The sequence below is a fragment of the Primulina huaijiensis genome, chromosome 18 (assembly GCF_012295235.1).
Source record: "Primulina huaijiensis isolate GDHJ02 chromosome 18, ASM1229523v2, whole genome shotgun sequence".
NCBI classification, from domain to species: Eukaryota; Viridiplantae; Streptophyta; class Magnoliopsida; order Lamiales; family Gesneriaceae; genus Primulina; species Primulina huaijiensis.
In genome coordinates, this window is record NC_133323.1 from 19,276,469 (window position 1) to 19,303,009 (window position 26,541).

At 37.9% G+C, this 26,541-nt stretch overlaps 1 protein-coding gene across 2 annotated transcripts; it reads right to left on the reverse strand.

Moving 5' to 3' along the window:
• Positions 1-1,622: 1,622 nt before the first annotated feature.
• On the reverse strand, positions 1,623-25,328 carry LOC140963866 (nucleobase-ascorbate transporter 3). Of its 2 annotated transcripts, none has more exons than XM_073423331.1 (15): positions 25,097-25,328; positions 24,789-24,986; positions 24,015-24,112; positions 23,742-23,918; positions 22,618-22,718; positions 22,398-22,473; positions 22,242-22,301; positions 21,971-22,155; positions 9,629-9,725; positions 9,105-9,191; positions 8,934-8,992; positions 4,402-4,493; positions 4,121-4,198; positions 3,880-4,040; positions 1,623-1,947 (listed from the first exon to the last, which is right to left on the reverse strand). In XM_073423331.1, the coding sequence occupies exons 2-15, from the start codon at positions 24,955-24,957 to the stop codon at positions 1,729-1,731; spliced, it is 1,659 nt and encodes a 552-aa protein (XP_073279432.1). In that variant the 5' UTR covers positions 24,958-24,986; positions 25,097-25,328; the 3' UTR covers positions 1,623-1,728. The 2 variants fall into 2 exon arrangements, with proteins under 2 accessions (XP_073279432.1, XP_073279433.1); XM_073423332.1 differs by having other exon boundaries at positions 25,102-25,291.
• Between the last annotated feature and the right edge of the window lie 1,213 nt (positions 25,329-26,541).

Below are 26,541 nucleotides of genomic sequence, written 5' to 3' on the forward strand. Positions count from 1 at the left end.
ATATATGATCGTCAATCAAGATTATGAATTGCTTGATGGATTAGGCTTGAGTATTCGAGTAAAACTATAACTAGTAGATGTCCTAGTTAGACAAAACACCAAGTATGAGTTTTTACTCATTGGACTGAAATATATTAATCAAACTATAAATATATGACATCACATAATCTACATGTGATCTAGATAAGATTTTATCTATATAATGTCTTTGTTAGATAAAATTAATAGTAGAAGTTTTGACCAGTTGAGTCAGAGCACCCACTCAAATTCCTACTAATAGTGTCCTAGTTGATCAAAACTACTAGTAAGAATTCTAATAAGATTAAATTTATAAATAGGAGTATATGACATTAAATGTCAAATTTGAAGACAAGACAATCTCTCTCCTCCACAACATGGATTTTGGCCACCACCTCACAATCACCACATGCCAATGCGATCTAGATTTTCAATGCAATCTAGACGAAGAACATAGCTTTCAATAGTTGACCTAAGTGTTGGATATTGAAGAACGACACATCCCGTTGATTGTTCATAGTGAGATACAAGAACAGTCATCTCCACGTAAATTCCAGAATAGTTAGAGTCAAATGTTAAACACTAAAAGTAACTTACAATAAACTCTGTATGAAAGGATTTTAAATCATATTGACGCCCAATAAATTTTGAATGTCGAAAATTAAAATTATAAATTTTCACTGTTTCTTTGGTGTGAAAAAACCATATACCAGTGATATCACCATTTAGATAGTTTTTCCAAGTCAGTCAATCATTTACCCTAATGTTCTGTAAACCTCCAATTGGCACGTTGGAGTTTACTTGAGCTGAATTTTATGAAACTTGAAGGGTAGACGTCGTCAATTATCATGTTAAAAGACGAAACAATGTACTGCGATCAGAAATGGTCCGAACAAGACCAGAAAATCGCATCAATTTTGCGATCGAAAAAAAAAAACGAAACGAAAACAATGTCGCCCGAGAAATTAGATCCAACCTTTCTCTTTCATCCGAAAAAAATGTTAAATATTGTATATTTCTTCAATAGTATGCATGGTAGATGAGATCCTACTCATGTCACTTCATTTCAACGAGTGATATCTTGTCACACATACAATTTTCAAAAAAAAAATAAGTCTTATATATGCATGGACAAATCTTGGTCATTCATCCTATCATGAGGACAATGCTCACATGGGTAGGATGAAATAAACCAGTATGCACATATATTTACCTACTTGCAAGGCAAGATCAGTCCTAGAATTAGAAACTTGCTATAGTTTTGGGATTCCTAACAAATAATCCCCTAATATATTTATGGCAATCAAATCAAACATAACATGCTATAAATTCAAACTTTCAAATAATCAATCTAGTGAATCAATAATCTCCAACATAACCTTTTCCCAAGTCGACTTTTGAATAGCAGCAGCACTGGCATTAGGCCATAATCCCAGAAGGAGAGCCTAAACTGGATAGCCAACATTCTATGTTGGCGAATTCCTTAAAATTATTAAGGACTTCACACTTTTATCGTAGAACGAATGTAGGATACACAACGCATTTCTCTTTCCTCTTTCTTAAATTTAATTTAATGCTCAAGAAAAGTAGCAAAATGAAGCATATAGAGATCAAACATGACTTGAAGTAAAGCGATGCCGCCTATTCATACATTTGAGCACACGGATTATCAACTGTAACTGATCGAGAATGTACAAAACCAAAGTCTAGTCAGAGAAATCTTGAGGGAATATACTCATTCATTCTCAAAGGATAACTGTAAAACTCTTCGTTTCTACTATCGCCCTCCCGACGCTGGAAAGGCACAAACCATGGAAGGCCTCGGTCTTCGAATGAATGATGAGCTTCAAGAGTGTTGTCTAGGAGCGTCCCAACTATTAGGGCCACGGCAGGTGGTGAAGAGAATATCGTATTCAATATATCATTGAACTGCATGAAACCAGAAAAAGAGAGATGCATCCCATTTGAAATTTAAGTAATACTGTAAGCATTGAAAGGCAGAAGGAGAATCACAAACGGAAATGAAAATTACTAAATATTTTCATAGTTTCACATTTCTAATACAGGACGAACTTTCCCATGTGCCTACCAATGTTCCATAACAATAGATATAGAAACGTGATGCTGACTGTTCTGTTGTTTACAGTACTTGGGTTGTATCCTTAGAGTCAGTTATATCTTTATCATTTGGGTACCACTCGATCAAAAGAATATATTAGACTAACAATATAGTTTCTCCGACTCCGCTGATCAGTAAATTTGGTAGGTGAAACGAGTAGTAGTTTCTATTTTCCAACAGCATAAAATTTGCTTAGGTGCTTCTCTACAGAAACTTAGGGCACCAGCAAAGCTTCAAAAATAGATGGAAGATCTTGTAGCACAATTTAGAAGAAATAGGTAATCTACCATCACCGTTCTTGAGCAGGTAGACTCCTCGCTAGTTGGGGTGTCGCATAAAAATCATAAAAATAACCTACCAAAGTGTCCTGTGTTCCATGCTAACATAATACTGAGCCTCATGCACACTAAACATGCTTATTGGAACCGACCCGAAAAAACCAGAACCGGTTTGTCTATACGAGTTCCAGAACCGGTCAAAAACCGTATTTAAATGAAGTGGACCGGTTCAATTAAAAAACCGGCCAAAGTAGGTTCCGGATCCGGTTCTGTAACCAAATCCGAAAATCCGAACCGGAACCAGTTTCGGATCCAGATCCGGTTTGGTTTGAATTTTTTTTAAAAAAAATTAAAAACGAAAAAAATACAAAATGACATCCGTTGGCCAAAAAAATGAAAAAAAAAATGACATATCCGTTGGGCAACCGTTGCCCAACTGATATTTTTGAAATAATTGCAATTAGGCCCATAATTTAATGGCCAAATTACAATTATTTTTGGGATAAAATTGTAAATATTTTTTCCATCCTTCTAAATATGTGCTTGTTTTTCATAATGCTCACCCAACAATCTCATTCTATATTTCTTGGAACTCAATCTCGAATTGTTAATATTTTCAACACAATTGTTATTTGTTATTATTCATTATACATATTTACTAAATATATTTTCAATGGCGTCGTCTTCAGACCGCAATTTAGATTTTGGTGAAGATTTTGCCTACATTTCCGATTTTGAAGACTTTGAACCCAGTCACGAGTAAGAACATGTTTGCAGAACTTCCCAACCTCATGATACATATTTACTAAATATATTTTCAATGGCCTCGTCTTCAAACCGCAATTTAGATTTTGGTGAAGATTTTGCCTACATTCCCGATTTTGAAGACTTCAAACCCAGTCACGGGGAAGAATAACAAATAACAATTGTGTTGAAAATATTAAATATTCGAGATTGAGTTCAAAGAAATATAGAATGAGATTGTTGGGTGAACATTATGAAAAACAAGCACATATTTATAGGAATGAAAAAAAAATATATACAATTTCATCCCAAAAATAATTGTAATGTAATTGCAATTATTTCAAAAAATATTCGTTGGGCAACCGCCGCCCAACGGATATTTCAATTTTTTATTTTCAAACCAAAACCGGATTCGGATCCGGATCCGGTTCGGATTTTCGGTACTTTGGCCGGTTTTTTTTAATTGAACCGGTCCACTCCATTTAAATACGGTTTTGGACCGGTTCTGGAACCGGTATGGACAAACCGGTTCCGGTTCCGGTTCCGATTTCGGGTCGGTTCCGGGCCAAACCGACCCAATAAGCATGTCTAATCCATACCTTTCCCATTGTTGCATGATATGAAAAATTGGCATCCATAACTACAATATCCTTCATCCCAAATTGTAATGTGTTTTCAATGTTAACATGAAGAAATCAGAGAAAAAGTCAGGACGCCTACCCATCCTGCATTCGTTCTGACGGGTCCATGTCCAGACATATCTGTGTTCATCACAAAATATTGAGGAATAGATATACCCAAGAACAAAGAGACGCCCAATACGTAGATGTTTCGCATTGAGTTGCTATTTGCGAACTGTATAAATGAAATCCCAACAGCAGCTGCAAAAAGCGTGCAAAAATGATAAAACAAGTAAAATACATGATGGTAACAGGTATTACTGCTCAGACAAGTTACTCACCAACAAAGCCGTATAAGACACAATATATAGCAGCAAATATTGGCAATGGAATTGATGCGAAAAACGCACCAAATTTTCCTGCAAGGCAAGAATTATAAAATCATAAATTCAAGAATTTGTGCCTCCACCCAAACAACCTTCCGTAAAATACCACCCAGGCCAATAAAGAAAAATTCACTCTTTAATCTTATTCCAATTATCATCTGCGACTTGCCTAATCTTACATTAACAAACAATTTAAATGAAAAGAGAGAGAATTTAGTGAGGCTCAGTTAACAAACCAAATATGGAAAAGAAGATCATAAAAACGGTGGATATCTGAACCACTCTTCTGCTCCCAACACGTGTTAATCCCAGGAGTCCCACATTTTCTCTGCATAAAGGAAGACCAACAATCACATAAAACTTGTTTCGTAGGAGTTTTAACTGCAAGGCTGCTTAACTCAAATTAACCTTGAATTACCATAGTCCTACTTCTTCATACTTTTCTCCACTAATATTAGAGACACAATTCAATATTTTAAGCATTTCATTAAGCTTTAGAGTAAAAACATAATGTTTGCTAACAGAAAAAATAATTAAGTAGAAGACGAAAAAATTTCTTTAAACTATCAGTTCTAAGCTTTGTCGTTTGTTTTTCTCACATGATTCTCAATCATTTGAAAAGGTAAGCCTGTGATCAGTCATCAGTTAAATATTCAGTTTGCACAAACTGGGCTAAGTAGCATTCATGATACCAAACAATTGTACCTAAACATCAAATGTTTTAGTTCTATTAAATAATGTTAGAAACTTGATCTTCTTTTAACAAGTGTTGTGAGACATTTTTGGCCCTGATTTTGGTGGGGATTTAAAAGTTGACGTGGAAAGCAAGAGGTATTCCTGAAGGATTGTCATGAAGTAGTGCATGCAAGTTTCTTTAATTTTTTTTATTGAAATGAATTATATCAAGATAGGAAAACAGAGTACAGAGAGACAAATAATATATCCGCAAAAACACAATAAAAGAAAAACTACAATGTCGTCAATAACATAAAAATTTTCAATCCCTGACTAGATCTGAAATAGAGAAATGATTAAACTCTGCAAGCTTTCTTGTCCAACTAGCAACCCTAAATCTGATCTTTTCCCGAACCTCGTCTATAGACTCTGCTGTATCGTTGAAGATTCTTCTGTTCCACTCAATCAGATTGACCAAAAAAGGCAATGAACTACACATTCCAAAAGGTCCGACATTTCCATTCGTTAGGTAATTCCGGATCCAAAAGAAACATATCGTGCATCGCTCTTGGGAATATCCACTCCATACTCAATTCCTGCAATATTCTATTCCAAATTCGAGTCTTGAACGAACAATGCAAAAGTAGATGATCTTGATTCTCCTCTTTGTTCCGGCAAAGTGTACACCAGTTCGGACATAATGCACAGTTAAGCCATTTTTTTGCAAAGAATCGGAAGTCGGCAATTTTTCCCAAAGTCACAGCCCACGAGAAAGCTTGATTCTTATTAGGGATAGGTTTTATCCAGATATTAGAAAAATAAGGAAAATTACTGACCTGAGAAAAAGACTCATTAAAAGATCTGACAGAAAAGACCTGGAATAGTCCCCCGACCAAACCCTAAAATCCACCCTATCCAACTCCAAACGAACAGTTTCTAAAACCCCTAACAAAGTACTCAACTCATCAATTTCAAACTCATTCAAAGCCCTTCTGAAGCGCAGATCCCAGGCATAAGTGGAATTAACCGGCCTCAATGAAGAAACTGGTAATAAGTTTGTTATGACTCAAGGAGATCAAGAAAAGAGATGGAAAAATCTTTGAACGACAAAACCTCCCAACAAGTATCCTACCAAAAATGAACAATATTCACACCACCTTAACTAAAAGATGAAAAGCTTGGTAAGATCGAGAGATAAATTCTCAGGAATTTCTAAAAGTCATATTCCTTGCCAACCCCACGTCCCAACCATTATCTTGCAATCCATAAATGCTTTAAATAACCTTTTTCGAAAAAAGATCCCTTTCATCATAACATCTCCATCATCATTTCCCTAAAAGTGCTTTTATCTCCTCAATCCTTTCCCTCAGCCATATCACTTTTGCTTTTGAATTTCCATTTGAAACCTTCTAAACAACATTTCTTCCATTTCGCGCCTCACTACCTATTCTTTCGAATATTCAGTAAGGCATGAAAAAACTACGAGTTTTGGTCCCCTTCCCTCAATCATCTAACTTTTGCTTTTTGACTTTCCATTTGAAACCTTTTAAACAACATTTCTTCCATTTCGCACCTCACTATCCTTCTTTCCTAAGAAAAAACATCATATCAATTCCCCTCTGTCTCTAGCTCATCCAGCTGTCTAATTTTTTAACTAACTCCGCGTGTATTTCACATCCACATCCCGAAAGATCTCTTTGTTCCATTTGGATACCTGAACTTTTAATTCTTTAAGATTCTTCATGAACTTATACCCTTCCCACATCTAACTATCCCCCTTATTCCACCAGGACGAAACTAAGTCTTCGAAGCTTTTATGAGTCAGCCAAGCATTCTCGAATCTGAACAGAGATGGACCACAAGTAACCTTAGAAGTATCTAGCAAAACTGGAAAGTGGTTTGAGGTAATTATAGGTAGCACCGTTTACCACGACCTAAGCATACGATCGACGTTCGTAACACTCACAGGCTGCTAAATCAATAGAATCAACCTCGATTCTGATCTCTATAATCCCTTCTTTCAATGGAATTTGCATCCCACTGTTAATAGATCCTCATTCGGTACCTCTCACATTAATCTTTGCTGCCCCAAGATCCCTAAAGCATGCAGTGTCATCACTTATATCCAACAAACCACCACACTGATCCCCGATAATTTTGGAAGTATCAAAAAACCATATATTTCAAGGTAGACCAAAAATCCTAACCCAACTGCTGCAACATTCGTAAACCATGTCCTTCTTATTGATTTCTGGTCTCCACTCAAAAACCAAAGACACCCTTCTATCAAAAAAACCTCTCTAGGTTTAGAAAATATTAATACTTTGTTTGATTGGAAGGCCACCACACTGCCTTACTAGCACGAAAATGAAAGAGCTCGATCCTCTCGTTGACAGAATTACCAAGAACAGTCTGAATCTGCTCCCATGAAGTGTTAACCCTTCCCTTAGTAACGATAAGTGCTTCATACTAGTTCTTGACCAGCCTATACCTACTACCGTTCTCGACTTCCTTCATACCTCGATGATGATGCCACTCATGACTAAACTTTTGTCTTTCTGAAATGCGTTGTTAACTCTTCCTCGAGCAACACCGCAATGAAAATAGGCTGGACCTTCATCTGATTTTTTCCTACCAATAATATAGCCAATATATTTAATATTCTTTTCCAACCCCACAAATTAAGACCTCTTGGCACTATGATGAATTGATTTCTACCGAGCTGGTTATGTTTAGACACTCCAGGAAACTTCCCTGTTTATTGGTATATCTTTGGATGGTAAACACAACATTAGTAACTCAGAACCGATTGAAAGCCGGACACAAAGATGGAGAGTAGATTAAGTCCTTTAACTTGGAGCAGATCCAATATGCCCCTTCCCGATCTAATTCAAGCACATAACTCGCATTCCTAGTTCTCTCTTACCAACAAATTGAAGACCCGCCACTACCCAGCCTAAACTGGAATACTTTTTGTTTGATCTGCATTTCTTCATCCCATATCTCATTCCTTGATGATTGATACAGCCTCCGCTGCTGGAACAGATCCCTGCTCGGAGCGTACATCCCCGTAGCGTTACTTGAGTTCAGCGAACCAGAAGAATGAATCACGGAAGTGTGATTCTCAATGAAAATACCGAACAAGGTAGCAACAACATCAAAAGGGCAGAGAAACGATGAAGAAACGAGGGCTGAAAGGATAGACAAAGTCCACCACCGAAGGTGGTCGGATGCCTATGGTGGTCGCTTACAACAGGAAAAGAAAAACGGGACGAAAGAGGAAGAAAAAAAACAGAAGGGTAGGACGCCACCGACTGTCGGCGCCGTGATCAAGGACGCCGGAGGTACGAGGGAAAAGGTGGGTTATGGAGTAATCTGCCTCCACACTTCAGGAGCAAGAGGAGAGCATTTTCAAAAAATTATCTCTCTAGGGTGACAAGTTGAATCAAGTTTCTTTATTTTGATCACGGAAGGCAGAATATTGTTTGGGAGTGTTTGATAATTAAGTTGTATACTTCCCAGAAAACTTTTCACATGCTTTTTGGTCATTAATTTACAGATTTTTTTGGATATAAGAAGCTTTGTAGATGATTACCAAGAAACTGAAAGTGAGATATCTAATAGATCACATGCCTAGCCCATGAGAAAGCAGGCCTACCACATCTTGCTAAAAACAGTAATAGGTTTCCATTGGATTGTGAGATGCAGCATGTGGTCCACTACAATTCTTCAATACGATCGTCCAGTTTGCCATGCTGGCAAATAGTCCCAGGCTCCCAGCCTAGTTTACCTTGAGACGAGGAAGGAGTCCTATGGAGGCACTATTACTTTTAGCAGGAGATTTTACAGGTTCCCAACTATCACAATTTCTATAACTAACAACTAACAAGGTCTCTGAGATTGAAACTTGATGAGATGGGGTGGAGAAGAAAGAGAGCGAAATTGCCAGACGCTCGGAGTTTATTTTGTTTTCCTCATCTCCCCTCTTACGAAAAAAACACACACATGTACTCAAAGTACTAGTTGCGGGAAAAAGTCGAACTAAAAACAGATGTGAGAAAGTAAATAATTCAAGAATGGCATCAGATCTTACACAGAAGCTGTCGTCCCAACAATGGAACCAAAGATTCCTTCAAGCAGCTGGCCTATACCCTGATAATGAAACACGGAACAGTTTCACATTATCAGTCATCATAAAGGGGTTAAAATATACCCTTTATCAGAAAACAGCAAAACAAAATCACTAGCTTTCATGAGCTAAGACCTGTAGACCAATGCTCCGGCTTAGGACATATGCAGGAGGTGAAGTAGCACCAGCCAGCCGGGCTGCAGCATAAAATGTTCCAGTCGACTGCAAATGACCTTAATTATAGCACTTATAAGCAAATAAAACTCGAAGTGCAACTGCATTAAGGTTATCAAAAAAAACTGAAGCCGGATGACATTGCCAATTCTAATATACCGTGATAATTAGTAATGCGGCATCCAAATAGTTTTAATCAATAACCAATACTAGTCTCCTGCGCATGTACTGTAAATGTTTGTATATAAAGGATGTTTCTGAAATGTTCTTTTGTAAATTTAGGAGTAAAAAGTATAATATGGACTGAATAATATTTTAAAAAACAAATTTGGGGCATTTTGCAAAATCAGCAAAAGATTCGACGGGAATTTTTGTGTTTCCTATTAAGGATGACATGTTTAGATTTAGGTACTTCCTTGCTGAATAAGGCAAAGTAGGGACACCATATCATGCACCTTAAGAGTTTTGGAAAAGGATCAACAAACCTCTGCAGAAGAAACAAGAGCGGCACCCATCATCCCAAATACATGACTTGCTCTGAATATTGGTGTACCCCACTGGAAAGGATATGGAATCTTGATCCTGAAATGAAGTAAAACCGAGCAAAACGTCAGAGAAAAGTATATTCCACGACCCATAATCATATGTAAGGCCCTGAAACCCCATGCACACATTTTGATCAGTTAAACTGTCACGGCCCAGCATCAGCAAAACAATCAAGGCCCGCCAGCTCGGGTTTATCATCATTTCACGCATGGCCGTTTCAAGCAGGAGGATTAGGCTAGGGTCTTTCTCTTATTTGGTTTATCCTTATCATTCAGTTCGTGTGGATTACACATGATAGATTAGATGGTTTGTTTTTGAATTTTGCTTATCCGTAGTGTCTTGGATAAGATGGATCTTTTGTATTTAATCCGGCTTTGATGAATAAGGAATTATCAGAAATTTCATTCAAAATAGAATTCTCGAGATTGGAGGTTCTCTTAATCGAGCGTCATCACACATTCACCACCATAAGTCGACGAAGATGAAAATCTAACAAGCACAATTACTCGCTGGATTATCACAACTTCGTGGTAAACTGTCCCATTACAAGATCCATCTCACAAGCACGTAACATAAACCCATAAATTTGTATTTCTTCTGGAATGGATAAGTACATAGATGTTTAGCATGGCCATATATGAATCACATTATCAAAACCAAGCTGAACAGCCAAAGCATTTCAAATTCAGGCCATCTCCAGCAGGCGATGAAGTTCAAGTTGTCAAAGATGTTGCATTTCACTGAACTTATTGTATGTGCCAGTGAAACAATCCTATGAAAACACCTGTTAAGCATTAAGCACTTTCAAAGCCATTTCCTCCATAACCATACTCCCAATCGGCTCTACCTTGAACAATGGTACTTTTGGGCTGGAGGGCGTTAACCCCCCAGAGTTATACCTTCCCAAGCCATGCTCGAGGTAAGAAGATTGTTACCTTTTCCGTAGCTTTGTTGCTATCGTTACATCATTTGATTGTTTCATGTTTGTCAAGTTTCAAAGTTGTTAAAAGCTAATTGGTATGATACTGTTACGCATTCTGTTCTCAAGTAAGGTTGTTATGTCAGTAACTGGTAAATATCTCAAGTTATTATGATGCTTTGTACATTATTGATGTTGTGGCAAATGAGCGTGACAATCTCTGCTTCTAAAATGGATATGTTGATAGAAAGAGGCTTACGTAGAGTTTAGTTTGCCACATTAACTATTTGATTGCAGCTATGATTATCGTTTGCCCCTATAGCTGCATCTCTAAACTTTAAATAGGGTTAATTATGCTAAAAGTGTGATTATCGATGAATAGCTGAAAATGTTGTGGGAGCATATTGCTTTTAAATCCTGAATTTTAGAGCTATGGGATAAAAACATTGGCTAAACAAGTTATTGATCCTGAATTTGATACTCTATGATAAGATGCCTCGAGCAATCCAGCATAAGCAAACAAGTTTAAAGTATGTTATGATCCATAACATGTGGCAGGTACCATATTTTGGGTAACACAGGTCGCCTCTAAGCTAACATTATTACGTGGTAAGTGTTAGAAAAAGTGCCCAGCAAGCCAACTTGTCGCTTGGACTTTTATTGACTATAATGTAAAACGATATTTATTTTAATAATGTTATACGATTTTATTCAATTATGTCATTATGCTTTATATGTATACTCATGCAAACTGCATAGATAAAGTCCTTGAATATACATAGGTACCATGATGTCTGCCTCGCAACGTAAGACCATGAAAATCATTAGGAGGTGACTGTATATTCTAAATGGGCTCCTTGTCGAATCAGCCGCTGAAATAAGGATAAAGGTCGCTTGAGCTCGAGACTAGTATCTGTGATTTAAACGACATGTTTCATTGGTAAGGGTGTGGAGATGTCCTTTCATACAGATGAGTGATCATATGATGATGCACTAAACAACCCTCTCTCAGACTGTCTAAGTCGTTCTCAGTTATCGAGGGAATAGTCTGCAGTTATGGTTATACATCATTAGTCTTTTGACCCGGGATAATGTAGGGGTCATACTTACTAGCATGTACTTTGATCTGTTTACCGACTCCATTGAGGGTCAATCAGGTGGCGAGGTTAGGTGTAGTTTCGAAATACGTAGGAGCAAATGCATTTTAGTCGAGAATTCAACGTTTGCCTACGGATGAAGATATCCAATGTAATCTGATGAGTTAATAGTGCAAAGAGTCTCTGGCCAAAGCAAGAAATGTGTTTTAGGGAAATGTGTTTTCCTAGTTTCACATATCATACCATTGTTAGTACTCAAAGATAAATCACATAGTTATCGAATTCATATGCAACTCTTGATATACCAATAGTTGCAGATTCGATCGGGTATATGTATTGAAGGGATCGAATTGTCCGCTAACCATGACTTAAGGTTCTTGCATGACTTAAGGTTTTTGCGCTCCAACTTTCCATTACCGTTTCCTTCTTTTAATCTCGGTCGCTGAGGAACGGCGGCATACACTATCTTCCGTCTTCGGCGTCGGACCTTGTTCGCCGGCGGGCTTATCCCATCTTCATACCTTTCCTTGTTTTTTTTCCTTCTCTCACTTACTCGTTTAGATTCCTTCTTCGCGAAAGTCAACCCCTTCATTGTCGGGAGTTCTGAGCTGCTTCTTATTTTCAGATCCTTTCTGCTTTGTCGATTATGTCATAGGGTCGCCTATAGTCGTTAGTTTGACCGCAATCCAGTAGGTACCAGAGGCTTTTTAGTCGGCAACATTATGAACAAAAGAAATACTTTAAGAGCACCCCATGTCCGAAGGAACGATGCTAGGGATGAAATCATTATTGAGCATAAAGTTTTCAATCTGAGACTGGGTAACGGGGGATTCTCTGTTTGGTGGTATGAAAAAACTAAGAACGCAACTTATTTGCTGGATTTAGACCGTGAAGAGGCTACCTGGATCAGTCTAAGATTCAAGGAATTCATCAATAATCCTGTCTCGGGTACGGACTTCATTCGTTTCAGGGGAAGGAATTCGGTCTTCACTATTCAGCGATTTTCAAACAAACGTGGAAGGTTCTTAGAGATTACGAAGTTCAATTTCAGAGGGAGAAAGCAAATTACAATTGTCCCTTGCGGATATAATTCAGGAGGCTGGAAAAAAATCTCGAATACATTGTCAAGTCTACTGTCAGGGAATCCTCAGAGGATCGGCCACCAACCAGCCTTCGGATACGGGTCAGCGAAGAAAAGAGATAATGCAACAACTCGATATAACAGTAACAATGTGGAGGAGGGTAGGGTAGCCGAGTGATGATGATTGCTAAGGAGGATAGTGAGAGGCCAGTGATGGGGAGGAATTGGATGAATGAAGCACTCATTGTTACTAGGGGAAGATCGAACAGCTCGTGGGATCAGATTATGACCGGTCTAGCCAAATTTACAAATACAAATAAGATAGTTGAATTATTCCCATTCCAAGCTAACAAAGTGGTATGGTGGCCCTCCGATTCCTCTAAATATGCTTATTATTTAAAATTAAAGAAAGGTTTTTTTGACAATGGGGGTGACTTTAAATTTCGAGGCATGGCATCCGGATGTTAATACAGCAGACACGGTGGACAAATGTTGCAACAGTTGGATTCGGATATTTGGACTACCATGGAATCTATGGTCAAAAGAAAATTTTAAATGCATTGGGGATCAGTGCGGGTGATTGATCGACATAAGTGCGGAAACACTGCTATTTAAAGACCTAGGAGCAGCAAAGATCAAGGTGAAAGGCATGGAAGGGGGGTTTGTTTGCACTAGGATGAACTTCCATTTGAAGGGGGAGGACTTAACGATTCGTATTCGGGTAGATTCTTTTGATCTAACAGCTTACGAGAAGTATGGAAGGCAATCATATGCACAGGTGGTGATTAATGGTAAAAGTACATTGGCTGGGTGGGGTAACTCAAATATACTCCGGAAACAATTCGAAAATGAAGCCCTTAGCAAATGCCATAATGAAGCGAAGATGGATTCAGCGGTTAAAGTGCAGACTGTTATAACTACTGAAGAAGGGAGGCGGGGAAGTTGGTCTGGCAATAGAGGGGTGAGGATGGAAGAAGGGCATGGGATTCAACACTTGGATACAACGCTAAGAGGACCAGCAGAAAAAGTGAGGTGTCAATAACTACCTCGGGGGGAAAGGCACTCAAAATCCTGAGGAAGATCAGCCCAAAGGAAGTCACAAGTTTCAGCAGCTCACCTATTCAATGCATGAATAATATAGGAACCGAGGAGCAAGACAAAATGGTTGACAAAGAGAATGACAAGCCTCTAATGCCTTCTTACCAGAAAATTTACACTCAAAGAATGAATAAAAATATTCCGGCAGTCATGGTTGAAATTGACAAAGGCGGATTGCCATGTGCAGAATTTTTGAATCTTGAAGAAGCTAGCAAGATGGGAGAAGTAGATTTGGAAGACAAAGAAGAATGTTTTTTCAATGACTCACAAGATGACTTGTTAGAGGTTGAATCTGAATCATCCGACACAGCAAGCCTTGTTTCTGAAAACTCATATAAATCAGGTTACACGGAAGGAGTGCTAGGGGATATTGAGGGGCTGTTCTCATCAGATTATGATCCTCCAGCCAAATCAGCGCCACTTCCACTTGAAGATGCGAAACCTTCGGCCGGCCAGGTATTTTCCGGATTCCAAACATCGATTCTTAACCATTCCTTCAAACTTCATTCCATTTTTCCAGCTTCTTTTTCTATTCTTGGGTTGTCTAGTGGTCTTTTGGGTGGTGGGGTTTCAAGGGTAGATGAGAAGTCGAGTACCGAGGGAAAGATTTCTAGAAAGAATTTGAGGGCAGACAACTTGGCTACCGATATTGAGGTTCAAGAGATGAAATCGGATGTAAAATGTTGAGGAGGCGCTAAGAAATCGATGGTTCTTTTGAGTAGAGAATTACAGAGGTTGAGTTTTGGTGTTAACTACGAGAGAGGTTCCACATCGAAGGGTCCTAAAAAACTCTTATGAAAATCTGCTCTTGGAACATTAGAGGAGGGGGTGCAGCAAGAAAGCGAGAACTGGTACGAACTGTCATTCGCAAGGAGAAACCGGATATTGTTGTAATTCTGGAAACCAAGCAACAAATGGTAGACAGAAGTTTCGTTGCAAGTCTGTGGAAATCTAGATTCGTGGATTGGGTATGTCTTCTGTCAATTGGGAGATCGGGAGGTATTTTAATAATGTGGGACCCAAGAGTAGTGGAGGTGAGTGACAATTTGATAGGGGACCTTTCGGTGTCAATTGAAATAGGAGGGAGTGATCAGATCAAATGATGGTTCTCAGCCATATATGGCCCGGTTCAATCAAGACAGCGAGATTTATTTTGGGATGAAATAGCAGGTTTGCATTCTATCTGCGGAGACAAATGGTATTTGGGAGGTGACTTTAATGTGGTCAGAAATACGGGAGAAAAGCTGAATAGCATCTCCAACACTACGAGTATGTCATGCTTTGATATGTTGATAGGGGAGTTGAGACTACATGACCCACCTTTGTTGAACGCAAAGTACACGTGGTCGAATTTCAGGGCTGAACCGATCTGTTGCCGACTTGATAGATATCTCTTTTCGAAGGGGTGGATGGATATTTTTCCAAATTACAGACAAACAGTTCTACCAAGAATCACATCGGACCACTGCCATATCTTGCTTGATACCATTAAGTTGAGGTGGGGTCCTGCACCTTTCAGATTTGAGAATACTTGGCTGTCCCATCATAACTTCAAAGATTTGGTTAAGGTGTGGTGGAATAATGGGGTAACACGGGGGTGGGAAGGATATAAGTACATGACGAAACTCAGAGCAATGAAAATCGAAGTCTCTAAATGGAATAAGGAGGTGTTCGGAGACGTAAGTGTTAGATACACCGAGGTGGTTAATAGGATTAATCGGCTGGATAAGTTGGAGACCGGGGGATCGTGGTCTGAAATTCTTCAAGATGAAAGAAAGAAAGTGAGGTCGGAACTGGAAGTGTTGGCATTTAAAAAATTTCAGATGGACAGTCAAAAAGCAAAGGTGAAATGGCTGAGGGAAGGTGACCATAACTCGAAATTTTTCCATGCTATACTCAATACTCGTAGGAACAAATCGACTATAAATAGGTAGAGTTGGAAGATGGGACTGTGGTTACGGAAGAGAAACAGGTTGAGGAAAACATTGTAAGTTTCTAAAAACATCTATACAGGAAATCTGACGGGGAGGGTGGGGGTTTTGATGGATTGGAATGGAGTCCCTTAGCTACGACTGAAGCAGAGGAGTTGGAGAATGCATTTTCTGAGGATGAGATTAAAAAGGCAGTTTTCGAATGCGATGGGAACAAAGCGCCAGGGCCAGACGGGTTTACAATGGCATTTTTCCAAAAGAATTGGGATACGGTCAAAGATGATTTATTTAAGGTGTTTGCTGAATTTTTTGACGGTGGCATTGTTAACGCCATTACTAATTAAACCTACATCTGCCTAATGCCAAAGGAAAAAGATGCAACCAAGGTTAAAGATTTTCGACCGATCAGCTTGACAATTAGTTTGTATAAGATTTTGGCTAAGGTCTTGGCGAACAGATTGAAAAAAGTTTTGGGAAACACAATTGCAGAGAGTCAGTGCGCTTTTATTAAGGGAAGACAGATTTTGGATTGCTGCCTGATAGCTAAGGAGATTGTGGAGGAACATCGCCGGGAAAAAAAAAAAGATGGGTGTTTAAAGTTGATCTGGAAAAAGCTTATGATAACGTTGATTGGAGATTTCTGGATTTTGTGATGCAAAAGAAAGGTTTTGGGACAAGGTGGAGGTCGTGGATTAACGGGTGTGTTTCGAATGTTTTTTTTTTTATCAGAAACTAAGATTTATTATAATATTAAACGAGTTTACAAATTTAGTAGATGAGCGGTCCACACGACATCAAATGTTTCTTTCTCAATATTCATCAATGGCAGACCGCGGGGCAAATTTCGAGGGGAAAGAGGTATTCGACAAAGGAATCCACTATCCCCTTTTCTATTTAACCTTCTTGTTGATGGTTCGGGCAAGTTGGTTGATAGGGCCAAGGGAAGACTTGAAGTTAGAGGATTGGTAGTAGGGAGAGAAAAAATTGAAATTTCGCATATCCAATTCGCAGATGACACACTATTTTTTGTACAATCCGAGAGTCATCTACGGGCATTAGTGGCAATTCTCAAAAACTTCGGTCTTCAATCGGGATAGAAAATCAACTTTGAAAAAAGTGTGATCTTGGGCTTAAATGTTTTAGACGATGAAGTTGAGGGTATGGCACTAACAATTGGTTGCAAAAGAGAGAATTGGCCGATCACGTACCTTGGCGCGCCGTTGGGAGGTGATCCTAAGACTACAGAATTTTGGGAACCAGTGTTATCAAAAATGTCGAAGAAACTAGCGAGCTGGAAGAAGTCCTTGCACACAAAATTCAACAAAGATCCTTCCTTCTTTCATAGCAAATCTCGCCCATCTCATTATTTTGGAGAATAAATTTTGACCAATTGGTTTTCTTCCACGGCCGCGCCCCGCGCTGCTGCATCGACTCCGAATTTTGGAAATTCGGACAATCCAGTCTCAACGCTAAACTTTGTTTGCGATTACTAATGCAATCCAAACAAGGAAAACAATCTCTGATCATGGACCGGATTTGACGATCAACAAGAGGGAGATCCGTTTGTAGAGATTTACAAGAAGGACTATCCCCGGTTAAAACTCGGAATAGTTTGGAGCCAGCGATTTATACACAGAAGTAACAATCTAAACATCCTATGAATGATTTTAAAACATACGACACCCAAAGACTGTTTCGAATGTCGAAACAAAAATTTCAACTTCAAGGTGCGAGAAAACGGTGCCCCAACAGTAAATGCATTACTTGTCTACCTATGTGAAAATATCGGTACTTGTTAGCATGGTTCTACTTCATGATAATGAGATGATATGATTGAATGAGTAATGATTCTCATCTCGAATAATTTATGGATTATAAGTGTACACAGAATGTTTGACTCCATGATTCACATAGTATAATTACCTTGATTGATGTTTAGCACCTCGGATTGATGATGATGTCTGGATTAAAAGGGTTTTGCATATCTGGAGAAAGCGATGGGTCATAATCTAGGATGTGTATTATCCAGTGGGACTTTATTCCGCATAGTAATCTTGGTTGATGTAACGGCAGAAAAATTCAGTACACGTAAATCGCATGCATGCAAATGATTTAAATTGTTCATTCATTTTATTTAATTGATTTTAAATGCTCGAAGGATACATAATATATGATTGAAGGTCTAATTGCATGATTTCATGAAAACTAAAGATTTTATCCAAATACTCGATAATAGGATGGGGAAAGGAGACCGGAGATGACCAAGTTAAAATATTTTTCGATAAATATTTTTTAGACTTAATAATATGATTATATATGATTAAAATTTTCTAAAAATGCTGGAGCCCAAATTATTTTACGAGACGAGCTCGATTTTATCCGGGAAACCGGTTTTAGCTAAACTAGGGACTTTTAAAGGACCAAAGGTATTATTTTTGAAAACTAATTTTTGTAAACTTTTATTTTTCCCAAAGGCCCAAAAACTTAGCCCATTAACATGCAAATTTCAAAATCTATAAAATAGAAACCTGAGGTTTTTCTTGAGCCATAGCAGCCGAAATTTCACACACAACACACACCTAAAATTTTCGAAAATTAGGATAGGAGAATCAAGGAGTTTTCGTCGCCCATTCGTCTCACTTCGTAACCAACGCCAACGATCACGTATTCGAAAGTTTTCGAAACTCTTTTGATGCACCATTCAAATCATAATATGCATCTTTCACGTATTTTAGCATGAAAAATATTTGAATATGAATCGCTTAATGTTTTGATGATTATTTTCAAAGTTTTGATAATTTCACGCTTGTTTGAAAAACGTTATGAATTCTAAGGACACGCTGCCAATAAGACGTGTTAAAGGCTAGGAAAATGGGGTCGCTAAGGGGTAACACGAAGGCTGGAAACCGAGCTTGGATTAGGAAGGAACGAGCCTAGGGTTTTCTCCATGGATTTTCTTGAGTTGGGGGTCGGCTAGGGGAGAGGCTCGCATGCGGCTCGGCCACGGCTTTGGCAGGGGCCGTGCTGGACGTGGTTCGGTGTTAGGAACAGCAGGTATGGAAGAGTCCACAAGTGCAAGGACTCTTCCCATGCACGCGTTAGACGGATTCTGAAGGAGTGGTGCACGGCTCGGTTACGGCAATCTAGGCTGGTCCAGTAGGGTCTAGGGAAGATGGCTTGGGGTCGAGGATTGGTCTGGTGCAGCCGTGGTCCTTGGTGGCTCGGTGGTAGAGGGGCCACGACCTATGGGATCTAAGGAAAGAAGCGCACGGTTGGTCTTGTGGCTAGGGGCTGGTGCGCTGGGCTAGACTAGGTCTGGAAGGGTCCATGAGGGTCTGGCCAGGGTTAGGTCCAAGATAGCTCGAGGGTGGCTCGGGTTTTGAGGAAGCCGTGGCTTGGTTGAAGAACTAGGGTTCGGTTTTAGGCTAGAAAGAATAATGGTTCGAACCGTGGTCCACGGGGGGGTCGATTCATGGTTCGCGAGGGTAGTTTAAGTGTGAAAAGTGTATGTTTAAAGTTCGGGAATAAAATATTAAGTTTGGAATTAATACGGGATTAAAACGCTTTACGATTTAGTAATTAAGAAAATAAATCGAAAGTCTCGAGTTCACGTTAAATAAAAATATTAGAAGTCAAATTTAAGTTTATAAAATTATTTGGGATAGGCTCAAATCAATAAAAGTGAGAAAAGTCCAAATCGAGGATATTAGGGTCCAAGGTGTAAAATGGTCATTTTACGTTCCGAGTAGTACGAAAGATCTGGCAGTGTCCCGAATAATCATAACGCATGCTAAATGATATGTTAAAACTTATATGATGAGAATATGGAATTTCCTGATTTATGATAAAGCTGTGCAATTTTTACTGTTAAAAATGCTATTTTACAAATGTGGAAAGGATATGATATGATATGATTATTGGGAATATCGTGAGGGAGAAAGTCTGATAAACATAAAAATTGTACATTAGTTAAATGTTTTATAATATANGAGAGAGCCCGTTTACGGGAGAAGGCCCAGTGAGAGCCCAATGATCGTATTTCCATTTACGGCGGTGCCTAGTGCCGTCCCCATGCGCAATTGTGAGCTAAGACTGATCAGTCGACCACATGATTAAGCTAGTGACTTTAAAAGATCAAATTTCACCCAAAAATGATATACGATGATGGAAAGCTTTATGATTTATGATATGATATATGATTACAAGGTTTTACGCCAACTTATTTTCTTAAAAGATTTATTTTAAAAGTTGCATGTGTCTGTATGTGTATTATTTGCTATGTATGGTTAGAACGTGCTGAGTCATTAGACTCACTAGGTTTGGATGGTTGCAGGCGATGATGATTTTGAGGGAGGCGCTGCACTTGAGTGGATCGAGTCCGGCAGTACACTCCCGAGGGACATTTATTTTCCGCACTTACTTAGTATCTAAATTTTTTACGCAAAGATTGTGAAGATTATTTATTGGGAGATTTTATGCTTTATTTTAAAGTTTAGTTTTTGGATTATTTTAAAATTGACATACAATTTTGTGGTTGACGATTTATGGATTTTTATGCACTTTATTTTTGGAAATGTTGAGTTATTTTTGAAAAGAGAATGTTTCGAATTTTAATAAATGAAAAAAAAAATTAGTAGGATTGTAAGGTTAAAAAGTAGTTGACGTTTCAGTTGATATTGCTTTGAGCTACGATAGGAGTATATCCCCAATATGATCGATCAGATGAGTGTGGTAATCACCTATATTTTTATTTGGACCCATGTTGATGCGAACACGGTTGGTCAAGCCCCAAGGAAAGCATGGGAGCCTTTAGAGTTGCCAGAGGGACCAATCACGAGGGGACGTCAGAAGAGGTTCAAAGAAACATTGAATGGGCTTATGAGCAATCAAGGAGGGCTTACGTGCAAGGAGCAAAGTGCCGAAAGGTTCGGATGCATGGGAGTGAGTTCGGGAACCAAAGGAACATTATTCAAGCAGTCCAGAGCCTACACGGACCCCAGCACGGACCTGTACACGGGGTCCGTGTCCATTACAACCGAGAATGAAGAAATCCAGCGTGTGCACGGACCTGAGCACGGACCTGTACACGAGGTCCGTGTCCTATACATCCGAGATGGAGAATTCCAGTGCCTACACGAACCCCCTTCCGGACCTCTACACGGGGTCCATGCACCTTCGCAGATTTGGTGCAGAATTTTATATTAATTTAGAGTTTTCTTTATTTTGGTAACTAGATTTGGTATCTTTATGATATATAAACATATTAGGGACAAAAATTAACACACAATTCAGATTACTATTGATATTTTATCAAAGTTTTAGAGTTTTTCTCTCAAAACATTCAAAACCTTGCTTTGTTCTTCAAATCAAACTTATCAAAGTTTTTAACTTTGTGGCATTTGTCGATCGTTCTTGTGCGGATTGTCATAGGCTTGTTCTTTGAAGGTTCGTTCGAGTTTTCGATTGTTTCATTGTGATTATTTGTTGCTAAACTTATCATAGTTTAAAGGTGAAAATCACACACACACTTGATTCAAAAGATCGGGACAACAACACGAATTCTTTGTTCGTTATTGAATTGAGGGCACGATTCATAATTAATCGTGTTTGCCTTTCTTACGCACGTGGATTCATATCACATGTGGTTCCTTGAGCATGAATACTGCATCATACCTTAACTTTATAAACTGTTGCACACTATTGCAGAAACATGTTATGTTGTCCATTTCCCAGAATTTCTCATGCTACATGACATACATGTCAACCGCTCACATCCTGCTTCATGGGACCAACTCATCACCTTGGATAGCTTTCTTGTATATTGGAGTACAGGTATTAGGCTTTGAAGCTGAGCAACTTGGTCAATGATGAAGGATAGTCGGTCTTGGAAATAGTTCAGATTGGCCTTTCATTAAAATGAAAGGATTCAGCTAGTTTGGAGGAGTTTGTCTCCATGTAAACCACGGTTCTTGAAACTTATATTATGCATTGTGTGCACTTATTAGTAATTATGTATTGTTGCGTATAATCGTGGAGATTGTCACAGTTAATATGCCCATCTTAACAACTGAAATAAACGTTGTTGACCAAAATTAATGAAAATTGCATGATATTAAGATGAGGATCTCAGGTCCCACACCTCAATGTAGGCTTACCATGGAGCAGACGACATGAGATAAGAACGGTCTGTGCGGCAGCTTAATTTAGTCTGCTCACGAACATTGTTGTAAGCACCCGCAACAGTGAGAATTGCAGCAAAAGCCCAGACAACTCCAACGCACACAAGCAAAGCATATCTCTCCACCATAGGTCGAGCAACTGAATGGATGTGTTGCAGGTACTGCATGTAGTATATATTTATTCTTGAAATTTCCCAATTAGAAGAGAATAGAGACATAAATTCTCACAAGCAAAATGAAATCTTACTTGTTGAGAGACAATAAGCAAAATCAACATGGGTAGGCCAATTTCTATACAATTAGCAAGCTGCACAGAATGCAAAGAGACGAGCTTGAACCAAATTAAATTCTTGTATTGATCATTATTTACTTCGATGAAGCTTGCGAGAAGAATACAAAATACCTGAGGAAAGCCTCTAGCAAATAAACCAAGACCTACCACACATACAGCTGGCACTATAATCACTGGACTAAAGTACCTGCAAGGAGATAAAGTTGATCAAGAAAAGAGAAAAAAATGAGAAAACTAACAAATAGTCCAAAGTTGCTGCATGTAAGTTAGGGTAAATAATGCCTACTAAAGTTAAATACACAAGAAGAACGTAGAATATAAATATGTTTACCTGGTAAGCTTTCCCCAGGCACTGCTATATCCAAGTATGATGTTCACAAACGATGACACTATCAATGCTCCTTGAATAGCTCTTATGGAGTGAGTGAACCTCTAGAAGCATCCATATTTAAAACAATTACAAAGAAAATTGCATGTTAAAACAAGGGTAAAAGGGTCGGAGAAGTATATATGACCAAGGCATCATAAGGCACAATGTAGAAGTCCTTAACCAGCTTTCCAAAAGGACCAAAACTATGGTCGTCAATACATGAAGTTTGAGGTTGCAACATAAGGTTGACATGTGTAAATGGAAGCTCAGAATTTAAGTATTGATGCTGAACCAGAATCACCCAAAAACACAGAATCTTAAGACTGATAAGGTATTGGAATTGCTAGAACGGAACAGTATAATCTCAAGGAAATGAAAATATATTCTCTCTCACGCTTCTCTTTTTTCCTTCCAAATTCTTCTTCATTTTTTCTTCTTTTCTTGGACCAAACACTTCCTTGAAGAGTGCTTTAGCGATCTGTATATTTGAATTCTACAACTAAGTCAACGTGGATGTATGTTAATGCTAAAGGGTTACTATGACTACATCCAGAAATTACTATATGTAAAGTCTGTAAAGATATCTGCGGATTTCAGAAAGAGGGCAACTTCTACAGATATACCTAGCTCGAAACTGGGTGATAATTTAACAAGAAAAACTTGATTCATTTTGAGGCAAGAATGGAATGATCCTAATGGTAGGATAAAACATCAGGTTGAAGAGAAAAAAATAACATAGAATAATCAGAACTTTTAATTGTACCCAAGAAATTGCATTGAATGCTTAAAAAATTACAATCAAGTTTGCACTAACAGATTAATTACAAGCATTATCGACATATGTGAACAGCATAAGATAAATTTCTAAGAATCACGAGTAAGAAATAATTTTTCTACCCGATTAAAGGTATTTTACCTCCTTAGAAATGGCTACAATAAATAAGGCAATAGTAAATTTCAAATCAAGAAAAGGTGCAGGAGTCTATACCATTAAAAAGAAAAGAGGGACAATAGAGTGTTTGAGCAAGCACACAGGCAAAAAATTTAACACCCTCGTGTGACATCTAACAATAAATTTTACATACATGTTGGTCATCAGGAAATGTATCACCAGATATATCGTTGACAATTCCCAGTACCGATATAACATAAGAAAGTGAAGGGCCCATCACAGTTGGAAGGCGTGTGCCAAACCATGTTTGCAAAAGGGTATTCACTCCTGACATAAAGAGCAATGACTGAATCACTCGAGCTCTATCACCCTGTTTACAAATTTTGAAAATTTCCATTATAAAGCATTATCAAACCACTACAATTAATCAAGCCTCCCAACAATGTGAGCATTACAAAAAACTTACAGAACCGCCACCCATCGGAGTTACGATTGTATTGGCGATCAATACAGTTGTTCCAAGCATGACGACGAAGTGTTGGAATGCTAATGCCACAGTTTGTACTGCAATATGTGTTATGTGAATTAAAGAATCGGCTCAAATACATCAAAATAACTTTTGGTTATTGTTTTGTGGTTTTATTGCCAACTCACTCCACTGAATGAAACCTAAAGTCCATTCTGAGTGAAACCAGTTGTATCAAAACTGAGCCAGTTGTTTGACTTAAAAAAAAAAATTGGATGATGGATTGCCAAATGTGTCCATATTCCAAAAAAGACCGAATACCACGGGGTGTGAATATGAGTGTTCGAACCAGGAAATTGACAATGGACAACAAAATCCATATAATTTATACGCCTAGAAAACAAAAGGTGAACATGATTGGTTACAATTCAGCACAAGGGACCAAGTAAAGCAAGAAGAATCATCGATTCTTATTCAACAGAAAATCGAAACAAGATTCCATCATCTAGGGCAGTCCATCGTTGAAAAGATTAGACCTTTTTAGTCAGGATACACTTTCTTCTACTTTTGACAAGATTAAAAATAATAAAATACAATTCACCAAAACTTTGGTCAAAAAGACAATATAACACAAAACCCACAAAATCAAATAATCAGCCAGAGACAAAACAGCATTAGCACTAGTACACCAGCGTAAAACACAGCTCCACTCTCTCTCTCTGTCTGTGTGTGTGTGTGTGTGTGGAGGTGACTTTTGGGTTAATAAGTACAAACCCAAAGATGGGTTGGAGTGGATGCAGTAATTGAGCTGCAGAAGCTGTTCCGCAGGTGGGAACAGAGGCCCTCTTGCAGAACCAAGTGGCGGTGCTACTACCGCCGACGGTGGCGTCTGACTCGGCGGTGGCTGATGGTGATGGTGATGATGATGACCCGTCTCCACCATCTTTCTCCTTGATTAATACTTCTTTCGGGCTGTGGAAATTATAACTTCCCGTAGTAAAAAAAACAAGTTTATAGCACCGACACACACACACGAGCTAAAGATGCAATCTTTTTTCTGGGGGATTTCCAAGAACATGTACCGTACACAAACCCAACTCAGCTACACTATTTTCGGCTTCAATTCTTTGAATTTCCCTTAAACGAAACACAAATTTCTTGGAAGTTGCGATAAACAAATTCAACTTCACTGGAAAAATTAAGTTCCTTCTCTTTTAAGTTTTCTTTGGAAAAAAAAGTTCGACGACTCGAAATTTTTTTGTTTTTTTTTCCCAAATGAAGTTTCCCGACAGAGCCAAGTAAACTGTGGATTAGATATACAAAGATTTTTTATATGTATATATACTATATATTTATAAATTGTATCCTTAAGACAAGGAAAAGTTCCAAGCAAGTAAACGGTGGATGAGATATACAAGGAATTCTTTATATTCTTATAAATATGAGAAAAAATTTGTTTGAGATAGTCTCACTGGTTGTATTTTGTGAGACGAATCTCTTCTTTGAGTTACCTATGAAAAAATACTATTTTTCATGCTAAGAGCATTATCTTAGTTTGGTCATCCATAAAAAAGTATTATTTTTTATGCTAAAAGTATTACTTTTTATTGTGAATATCGGTAGGATTAACTCGTCTCACAGATAAATATTTATTAGATCTTCTCACAAAAGACCAGCGGTTCATAAATACGTGTGATGTAAACAACAACTTGGAGGTCTTGTCCTTTTCCAGGAAAGCATGAATTACCGAGAATGCCCTCTCAGTCCTTTCTCAATTTTTGCCATTCACAGCAAGTCTACCAGATTTTTTTATATTTGATTTGATCTGATCGAGTTGTTTTGGGATTATATTCCTCCCGAGCATTTGTAAATTGTAACAATATATTTTTATTATAGATTTTTTTTAAAGAAGATTTACTTTTTAGTAAGAATATTTTTGGGACGTTAAATATCGATAAAATTTCAAATTGTTACATAAATTATTTGAATTGATATATGATTCAGCTAAAACAATTTAAGTGCTTGATGTTAAGGTAACAATAATTGGATATAAAAACGGTTTAGATTAAGGGTAAACATTTATTTTTTAATTAAAATTAATTGGAATAGGGAAGAGTTTTATGTCAATTTTTTAAAATTTTAAAATATTTTATATTGGATTTGAATATAATATAACAACAGATTGTTTATAGGGAATTATTTATTTAAAAATATTTGTTATTTTTTAATTATTTAAAACGAGGGGACAAAAATTCAAAAATTGGGGAAAAGGTAGATGGGTATTAGAAGAGCTCAATGTTTGAACTTACATTTGGAAAATGGAAAAGGGTTGTTTAAAATGAACTTTGTTCTCTTTGTTTGGTGTTTTGCAATTTCAGCGATACATTCTTTTTATAAATTAATTAATTATGTGGTTGGGAGGAGCCTTTGTGATGGAATGATAATTGTTTTCAATCTATAATATTAATAATAATAATAATAGATCAGAACTCTCAGCATCGTTGTATTTTTCTTTAACTTGAATTAG